The 10,220-nt window shown below is 43.4% G+C and overlaps 3 protein-coding genes across 3 annotated transcripts; all 3 read left to right on the top strand.

Annotated features, from left to right (window-relative positions):
- Window positions 1–204: 204 nt before the first annotated feature.
- Window positions 205–2,866, top strand: LOC311242493 (protocadherin gamma-A10-like; the record flags this gene model as incomplete). Its single annotated transcript, XM_084331456.1, has 2 exons — window positions 205–2,564; window positions 2,860–2,866. 2 exons carry the CDS (start codon window positions 205–207, stop codon window positions 2,864–2,866), a joined length of 2,367 nt encoding a protein of 788 aa, XP_084187582.1.
- A 642-nt stretch (window positions 2,867–3,508) lies between these two features.
- Window positions 3,509–5,941, top strand: LOC311242494 (protocadherin gamma-A10-like; the record flags this gene model as incomplete). Its single annotated transcript, XM_084331457.1, has 1 exon — window positions 3,509–5,941. One exon carries the CDS (start codon window positions 3,509–3,511, stop codon window positions 5,939–5,941), a length of 2,433 nt encoding a protein of 810 aa, XP_084187583.1.
- A 1,710-nt stretch (window positions 5,942–7,651) lies between these two features.
- LOC311242495 (protocadherin gamma-A10-like) lies at window positions 7,652–9,991 on the top strand (the record flags this gene model as incomplete). The annotated part of the gene is made up of 1 exon (XM_084331458.1): window positions 7,652–9,991. The coding sequence occupies one exon, from the start codon at window positions 7,652–7,654 to the stop codon at window positions 9,989–9,991; it is 2,340 nt and encodes a 779-aa protein (XP_084187584.1).
- Between the last annotated feature and the right edge of the window lie 229 nt (window positions 9,992–10,220).

A 10,220-nucleotide genomic window follows, 5' to 3' on the forward strand; every position in this document is an offset into this window, starting at 1 on the left:
AAACGTTAAAGTGAAGAAGATTGGAACACATCTCAGCCAGCCTTAACCGTGGTGGTTATTTTCTATAAGGACATTCTTTTCTCTGGATTATTTTTTAAGATGACACGTCAAGGATTTCTCATCCCCAAAGCCTTAAAATGGCGTTTGCACTGTGGGTTGCGATGGTACTTCGGTCTGCTCGTTTTCTTCTTGTATTTGGCGAATATGGTGGATTGCCAGATTCGGTATTCTATACCGGAGGAGATGAAGAAAGGATCTCTTGTCGGTAACGTAGCACAAGACCTGGGCTTGGATTTGAAAAGGCTCCGTTCAGGCCGGGCCCGTATCGTGACCGGAGACAGCATTCAGTACACTGAGCTGAAGACAGACAAAGGGATTCTAGTCGTGAACGAGAGAATAGACCGAGAGCAGCTTTGTGGCGACGTCACACCATGTAGCTTCAGCTTCGAGATCATTCTAGAGAATCCTATGGAACTGCATCAGGTAACAGTGGAAATTGTAGATGTAAATGACCATGCACCTGTTTTTCCAAGTAAAGATATTCATTTTGAGATGAGCGAATCGGCTACAGTTGGAGTACAATTCCCATTAGAGAGTGCAGAGGATCTTGATGTGGGGCAGAACGCATTGCAAAATTACGTTTTAACACCCGACGATAATTTTATATTAAAACAACATTCCAATCCCGATGGCAGTAGATATGCGGAAATGGTGCTTCAGAAACCGTTAGACAGAGAGGAGCATCCCCGCCTCTCTCTAAAGCTGATGGCAGTGGACGGTGGAACTCCACAGAGATCTGGTACAGTAAATATAGACATCACTGTTCTAGATGCCAATGATAACGCTCCTGTTTTCAACCAGTCAGTCTACAAGGCTACTGTGATGGAAAACGCCTCTAAAGGCACATATATCATAACAGTAAATGCTACAGATGCTGACAGTGGGTCGAATGGAAAAATAACATATTGCTTCTCTAAACTGAAAGGGAGCATAGCTGATATATTCACAATTGATGAGAGCACTGGAACAGTATCTGTCTCTGGTCAGATTGATTATGAAAAAGATAAGAAATTTGAGGTTCGGGTTGAGGCAAAGGACCTGGGAGGTTTGACGGGGACAAGTAAAATTATATTCGAGGTGTCTGATGTCAACGATAACGCACCTGTTATTAACATCATGTCATTCTCCAGCCCTGTGTCTGAGGATGCCCCTCCTGGAACCACTATTGCAATAATAAATGTCAAAGATGCAGATTCAGAGAGAAATGGACAGATAACATGCTCTATAGACGCAAAACTTCCCTTTAAAATACAGTCGTCCTTGGCCAACTATTATAATTTGGTATCAGACCAGTATTTTGATCGAGAGACTATTCCTGAATATAATATAACCATAACAGCCACCGATTCGGGATCTCCTCCTCTCAGTACCACAAGGATTTTACACCTTAGAATCTCTGACGTAAATGACAACGCCCCATTGTTTGATAAATCCACCTATTCCGCCTACGTCACAGAGAACAATTCCCCCGGAATTTCTATATTTGCTGTCAGCGCACATGACTCTGATTGGAATCAAAATGCAAGAATCTCATATCTTCTAGAAGACACACAGATCAGTGGTAGTCCAGTCTCTACCTATATATCTATAAACTCTGACACTGGTGTTTTACACGCAGTACGTTCCTTTGATTATGAACACATCAAACAACTTCAACTAGTTGTCAAAGCGCAGGATGGAGGCTCCCCTCCACTCAGTAGCAACGTGACTGTGAAAATACTGATCCAGGACCAGAACGACAACGCACCTCAGGTTCTGTACCCAGTCCAGACTGGCGGCTCTCTGGTGGCTGAAATGGTGCCTCGTTCAGCAGATGTGGGCTATCTGGTCACTAAAGTGGTGGCTGTTGATGTGGACTCTGGACAGAATGCCTGGCTCTCCTATAAACTACAGAAAGCCACAGACAGGGCGCTGTTTGAAGTGGGCTTACAGAATGGAGAAATAAGAACTATCCGCCAAGTCAATGATAAAGATGCTGTGAAACAAAGGCTGACTGTTGTAGTGGAGGACAACGGACAGCCCTCTCGTTCAGCTACAGTCAATGTTAACGTGGCGGTGGCCGACAGCTTCCCGGAAGTGCTCTCGGAGTTCACTGACTTTACGCACGACAAGGAGTACAATGACAACCTGACTTTCTTCTTAGTCTTGGCTTTGGCTGTAGTTTCCTTTCTCTTCATCACGTGTTTAGTGGTTATTATATCAGTGAAGATATACAGATGGAGACAGTCTCGCGTCCTCTATCATTCCGGTCTCCCGGTGATTCCATATTATCCACCGCGTTACTCAGACACTTTGGGGACAGGGACTCTCCCACATGTGTACAATTACGAGGTGTGCAGGACGACTGACTCCAGGAAGAGTGACTGTAAGTTCGGCATGGCTGGTAGTCAGAACATTCTGATAATGGACCCCAGTTCTACAGGGACGATGCAGCGGATCCAGAGTGAAAAGAGCATCCTGGATGAACCAGACTCTCCTCTAGAGGTTGGTGGATCTGATAATGCGTGTGTGTGTGTGTGTGTGTGTGTGTGTGTGTGTGTGTGTGTGTGTGTGTGTGTGTGTGTGTGTGTGTGTGCGTGTGCTTAATGTGATTGCTGTATGATTGAATGGCCCACGGATAGCGACAAAGTAGCCCGATGTACCATGATGCTGATGTTTCAAGAGCTCTCTTTGTAAGTCTAACCTATATCACGTTGCAAACTGGCTGTGTGTGTGTCCACTGAGTTTAGAGGGAGAGTTCAGCACCACATTGATGGACAGCTCCTGTATTTCAGTCCCAGCTGTGTTATATGCTTTCAGCTCATGAAGTCTTTACTTGTTTAACTTACTTCCTACATATTATTTGAACATACTCTATATGGCAAGATAAGATGCAATACTTTTATTCATATCATATCATCATTGTTAAACATGTATGATTACTTTCATTGATGTTGACCATTATGTTTAACTAATATACACGCACCTTAGTAATATCAATACATTTAGATTTCCATTCACTGATACATTGTCTTCTTATAGCTCATCATATTTCCTTTTTACTGAAGTAAGGCTCTTCTACAGCATCAGCAACATGCACTACATATTGTAACAATTACATAATTTAATGTTTTATTAGAATTATTTGATTTTCAGATAATGTTAATAGTTTTCACCTAAATGTATTGGTGTTCACGTTTTGGACTCTAAGGGACGCTGTTGAACAGTGAAATAATTTCTATCTGGTGATGTCAGTCAGTAGAGTCTCCTCCTCTGTCACTGCAATGTAGAAAAGAGAGAGAGAATCTGCTTCATATGAGGTGGAGCTCGACGGAAGTACAGACGCTTATATAAACAGCCTGTTTTGCTTTTATGAAAAGAAGACGTTGGAGATAGAGAATCGTCTCTCATTTGTATCCTGGTGAATCTTATTTTCTTCATTATTGTTTGTGGGATTTACTAATAGAACATGGCGTTGGAACGCCCTCGCTGTGTAAAATGGCGTTTGAGTTGCGGACCTACACGGACAATCCTCTTGGTTTTGTTCTTGTATTGGAATGAAATTGTCAGTGGTCAGATCCGGTATTCCATCCCGGAGGAGATGAAGAAAGGATCTCTTATCGGTAACGTAGCTCAAGACCTGGGGTTGGATTTGAAAAGGCTCCGTTCAGGCCGGGCCCGTATCGTGACCGGAGACAGCATCCAGTACACCGAGCTGAAGACAGACAAAGGGATTCTAGTCGTGAACGAGAGAATAGACCGAGAGCAGCTTTGTGGCGACGTCACACCGTGTAGCTTCAGCTTCGAGATCATTCTAGAGAATCCAATTGAACTCCACCGCGTCATTGTCGAAGTTCTGGATGTAAATGACCACGTTCCAACATTTCATACTAAGGATTTGAAATTCGAGATCAGTGAGACCGCTAGTATTGGAGCGCGATTTGTTTTGGAGAGCGCTGAAGACCTTGACGTAGGTGTAAATGATCTGCAAAAATATGTTTTGACACCGAATGATAATTTTGTCTTAAAGCAACTCACCAATCCTGATGGTAGTAAATACGCTGAAATGGTGCTTCAGAAACCGTTAGACAGAGAGGAGCATCCCCGTCTCTCTCTAAAGCTGATAGCAGTGGACGGTGGAACTCCTCAGAGATCTGGTACAGTAAATATAGACGTCACTGTTCTAGATATAAATGATAACGCTCCTGTATTTAATCAAACCACATATAGGGCGTCTGTGATTGAAAACGCACAAATAGGTACCTATATAACAACCGTTAATGCTAGCGATGCAGATAGTGGTTCGAACGGACACATAACGTATGGATTTTCAAAGTTGAGGGGGGGCATTGCTGATATATTTACCATCAACAAGGCGACCGGTGTGATATCTGTTTCCGGGCAGATAGATTTCGAAAGGGATAAGAAATTCGAAATAAGAGTCGAAGCTAAAGACCAGGGAGGATTTGCGGATTCAAGTCAAGTGATAATCGAGGTGATTGACATAAATGACAACGCTCCGGTCATAAACGTCCTGTCTTTCTCCAACTCTGTGTCTGAGGATGCTCCGGTCGGCACCACAATAGCTGTCATTAACGTTAAAGACGCAGATTCCGAAAGAAATGGCCTGATCACATGCTCAATAGATACAAAGCTACCGTTTAAGATCAAATCATCCTTAACCAGTTATTACACATTGATCTCGGATGTCGTTTTCGACCGTGAATTGACGCCTGAATACAATATAACCATAACAGCCAGAGACTCAGGATCTCCTCCCCTCTCTAGCACCGCAAAGTTACAGCTTAGAATCTCTGACGTAAATGACAACGCCCCACTGTTTGCTAAATCTACGTATTCTGCCTACGTCACAGAAAATAATTCCCCCGGAATTTCTATATTTGCTGTCAGCGCACGTGACTCCGATTGGAATCAAAACGCCAGAATCTCATACCTCCTAGAAGACACACAGATCAGTGGTAGTCCAGTCTCTACTTATATGTCTATAAACTCTGACACTGGAGTTTTACATGCAGTACGTTCCTTTGATTATGAACAAATCAAACAACTTCGACTAGTTGTCAAAGCGCAGGATGGAGGCTCCCCTCCACTCAGTAGCAACGTGACTGTGAAAATACTGATCCAGGACCAGAACGACAACGCACCTCAGGTTCTGTACCCAGTCCAGACTGGCGGCTCTCTGGTGGCTGAAATGGTGCCTCGTTCAGCAGATGTGGGCTATCTGGTCACTAAAGTGGTGGCTGTTGATGTGGACTCTGGACAGAATGCCTGGCTCTCCTATAAACTACAGAAAGCCACAGACAGGGCGCTGTTTGACGTGGGCTTACAGAATGGAGAAATAAGAACTATCCGCCAAGTCACTGATAAAGATGCTGTGAAACAAAGGCTGACTGTTGTAGTGGAGGACAACGGACAGCCCTCTCGTTCAGCTACAGTCAATGTTAACGTGGCGGTGGCCGACAGCTTCCCGGAAGTGCTCTCGGAGTTCACTGACTTTACGCACGACAAGGAGTACAATGACAACCTGACTTTCTTCTTAGTCTTGGCTTTGGCTGTAGTTTCCTTTCTCTTCATCACGTGTTTAGTGGTTATTATATCAGTGAAAATATACAGATGGAGACAGTCTCGCGTCCTCTATCATTCCGGTCTCCCGGTGATTCCATATTATCCACCGCGTTACTCAGACACTTTGGGGACAGGGACTCTCCCGCATGTGTACAATTACGAGGTGTGCAGGACGACTGACTCCAGAAAGAGTGACATCAAATATATGGGACCTATGAGTCAAAGCTTGGTGAGCGTTGATGGAGATGGAGGCGACACTCTGCAGAGGGAGAAGCTGTCAGCCATGGGTTCACAGATGTCAACACTGGTGAGTTAGAATGAATATCTATGTCTGTGCTATTATGTGTACCGTATAATCTATATGGTGACTAGTACCTGTACTTTTTTGTGCACACAAAAAGCAGATTTAACTATAATGGGGGGTTTGTGGTTGTTATTGGTGATTGCAATTCCATTGTGTCCTGATGTTTAAAAAGGATGGACAGCCTCGAAGGCGACCTGCGCTTTGCTCTGTCGCTATCCGTGGTGCTGAAAGGGTGGCGTGGTTCTAAACGTATGTCTTATATGCTCTTCTTGATTGACGTCTTTGGAATGAAGTTGAGAAAACTTCTGTCACTGTCCATTGTGCTGCAATGACCTTAACTTCACCTGTCTCTACCACGTTGACCCATAAAGTATACACAATAACGTGAGATTAGATACGAATATTTTGGGGAACTATCTGGTTCAAGGAAGATCCTAATCTGCATACTTACATGAGATAAACACACACACACACACACACACACACACACACACACACACACACACACACACCCACAGACACACGTTTTATGCCATGTTTGGTTAATGAGAGCTCGTTTGCCCAAATGTCTGAATTACCTTACATTTGTCCCTCTCTTCACTATCGATTAAGCTTATTGCTTTGGCGTCACTAATCACCTGCATTGTGATTTCACTACAGGCATATTGGTGGATGGGATGGACAGAAAGAGTGCCGTAGATATGATAGAAATGGCATTGTTTTGTAGATACTTGTCATACCACAAAACAACACTCATTGGATTTGTTCTCATTCAAGTTATGAATAAAGTTATAAATATTTCCATCCACCTAACAGTGGGCTGGTAGGGCATTTTCAGAACCACACGTTATGGACAGCTCCTCTCAGGGAACATACTGTACATAGAGTCCTTCCTTGGTGTTAGATTCAAACAGTGATACTGTTGTAAGAATTCTCTGATCTATATACAACGTTGGAATAATAACCATTTTGCCTCTAGAGGTGAGTTGATCGTTTTCACATTTGCCTCAGTTATGTCATATTTTCCACTTAGTTGCTCTTTCTTGCATATAATTGTATTGTATGATACATCAACATGGTTCCCTATAACAAACCTATTCAGCACCATGGACAGCTCCTTACATTGTAAGACTGTCTTCAACTGCTTTCCATTCTTTATAGAATGTGACGTCATTCCAGTACTATAGGGGTCAAATGCAATAAATAGCCTATTTGGCCACTTATTCAAAATATTATTTTCACAGAATGACAAAAGGCTGAGTTTAATAACATTGAATATTTGATCAAGACAATGGACTGTTCTGTTCTTAACTCGATCAGAATATAAACTAATATACTTGGTTTTGTTATGCTCTGTTCCCACTTTGGGCTCTAAGGGACGCTGTTGATCAGTAAAACAATTCATGTCCAGTGTCAGTGACTTGCATCCCCTCCCATATTGCTGCGCTTTAACGTCAGAGTGAAGAGGGTGTAATGCGAGGAGGGGAGAGACGTCGAAAACACTAGCTCTATTGTGGAAAACGTTAAAGTGAAGAAGATTGGAACACATCTCAGCCAGCCTTAACCGTGGTGGTTATTTTCTATAAGGACATACTTTTCTCTGGATTATTTTTTAAGATGACACGTCAAGGATTTCTCATCCCCAAAGCCTTAAAATGGCGTTTGCACTGTGGGTTGCGATGGTACTTCGGTCTGCTCGTTTTCTTCTTGTATTTGGCGAATATGGTGGATTGCCAGATTCGGTATTCTATACCGGAGGAGATGAAGAAAGGATCTCTTGTCGGTAACGTAGCACAAGACCTGGGCTTGGATTTGAAAAGGCTCCGTTCAGGCCGGGCCCGTATCGTGACCGGAGACAGCATCCAGTACACCGAGCTGAAGACAGACAAAGGGATTCTAGTCGTGAACGAGAGAATAGACAGAGAGCAGCTTTGTGGCGACGTCACACCGTGTAGCTTCAGCTTCGAGATCATTCTAGAGAATCCTATGGAACTGCATCGTGTAACTGTGGAAATTGTAGATGTAAATGACCATGCACCTGTTTTTCCAAGTAAAGATATTCATTTTGAGATGAGCGAATCGGCTACAGTTGGAGTACAATTTCCGTTAGAGAGTGCAGAGGATCTTGATGTGGGGCAGAACGCATTGCAAAATTACGTTTTAACACCCGACGATAATTTTATATTAAAACAACATTCCAATCCCGATGGCAGTAGATATGCGGAAATGGTGCTTCAGAAACCGTTAGACAGAGAGGAGCATCCCCATCTCTCTCTAAAGCTGATGGCAGTGGACGGTGGAACTCCCCAGAGATCTGGTACAGTAAATATAGACATCACTGTTCTAGATGCCAATGATAACGCTCCTGTTTTCAACCAGTCAGTCTACAAGGCTACTGTGATGGAAAACGCCTCTAAAGGCACATATATCATAACGGTAAATGCTACAGATGCTGACAGTGGGTCGAATGGGAAAATAACATATTGCTTTTCTAAACTGAAAGGGAGCATAGCTGATATATTCGCAATTGACGAGAGCACTGGAACAGTATCTGTCTCTGGTCAGATTGATTATGAAAAAGATAAGAAATTTGAGGTTCGGGTTGAGGCAAAGGATCTGGGAGGTTTGACGGGGACAAGTAAAATTATATTCGAGGTGTCTGATGTCAACGATAACGCACCTGTTATTAACATCATGTCATTCTCCAGCCCTGTGTCTGAGGATGCCCCTCCTGGAACCACTATTGCAATAATAAATGTCAAAGATGCAGATTCAGAGAGAAATGGACAGATAACATGCTCTATAGACGCAAAACTTCCCTTTAAAATACAGTCGTCCTTGACCAACTATTATAATTTGGTATCAGACCAGTATTTTGATCGAGAGACTATTCCTGAATATAATATAACCATAACAGCCACCGATTCGGGATCACCTCCTCTCAGTACCACAAGGATTTTACACCTTAGAATCTCTGACGTAAATGACAACGCCCCATTGTTTGATAAATCCACCTATTCCGCCTACCTCACAGAGAATAATTCCCCCGGAATTTCTATATTTTCTGTCAACGCACGTGACTCTGATTGGAATCAAAACGCCAGAATCTCGTACCTCCTAGAAGACACACAGATCAGTGGTAGTCCAGTCTCTACTTATATGTCTATAAACTCTGACACTGGAGTTTTACACGCAGTGCGTTCCTTTGATTATGAACAAATCAAACAGCTTCAACTAGTTGTCAAAGCGCAGGATGGAGGCTCCCCTCCACTCAGTAGCAACGTGACTGTGAAAATACTGATCCAGGACCAGAACGACAACGCACCTCAGGTTCTGTACCCAGTCCAGACTGGCGGCTCTCTGGTGGCTGAAATGGTGCCTCGTTCAGCAGATGTGGGCTATCTGGTCACTAAAGTGGTGGCTGTTGATGTGGACTCTGGACAGAATGCCTGGCTCTCCTATAAACTACAGAAAGCCACAGACAGGGCGCTGTTTGAAGTGGGCTTACAGAATGGAGAAATAAGAACTATCCGCCAAGTCACTGATAAAGATGCTGTGAAACAAAGGCTGACTGTTGTAGTGGAGGACAACGGACAGCCCTCTCGTTCAGCTACAGTCAATGTTAACGTGGCGGTGGCCGACAGCTTCCCGGAAGTGCTCTCGGAGTTCACTGACTTTACGCACGACAAGGAGTACAATGACAACCTGACTTTCTTCTTAGTCTTGGCTTTGGCTGTAGTTTCCTTTCTCTTCATCACGTGTTTAGTGGTTATTATATCAGTGAAGATATACAGATGGAGACAGTCTCGCGTCCTCTATCATTCCGGTCTCCCGGTGATTCCATATTATCCACCGCGTTACTCAGACACTTTGGGGACAGGGACTCTCCCGCATGTGTACAATTACGAGGTGTGCAGGACGACTGACTCCAGGAAGAGTGACATAAAATATATGCAACCTATGAGTCAAAGCTTGGTGAGCGTTGGTGGAGATGGAGGTGACACTCTGCAGAGGGAGAAGCTAGCAGCTCAGGTTTCTCACATGTCAACACTGGTGAGTTAGACTTTATTTTTTAAGTCATTTCACATCTATAAGAAAAACGTAAGTAGTGATAGTGATTCAAATGAGTGAATAATTATACCTCTGATTCATACATTTTTGAGCAGGCATCGTTTGAGTAGTGTTGTTCATTTTCCTTTTACTACCCTGTGACCTCATGAAGATAATCACTAATGGACATCATACATCTTTATGTATTTGATGATGATGATGATGATGATGACGATGATGA

This window comes from Notolepis coatsorum (genome assembly GCF_963971535.1).
Source record: "Notolepis coatsorum genome assembly, chromosome: 16".
NCBI classification, from domain to species: domain Eukaryota; kingdom Metazoa; phylum Chordata; class Actinopteri; order Aulopiformes; family Paralepididae; genus Notolepis; species Notolepis coatsorum.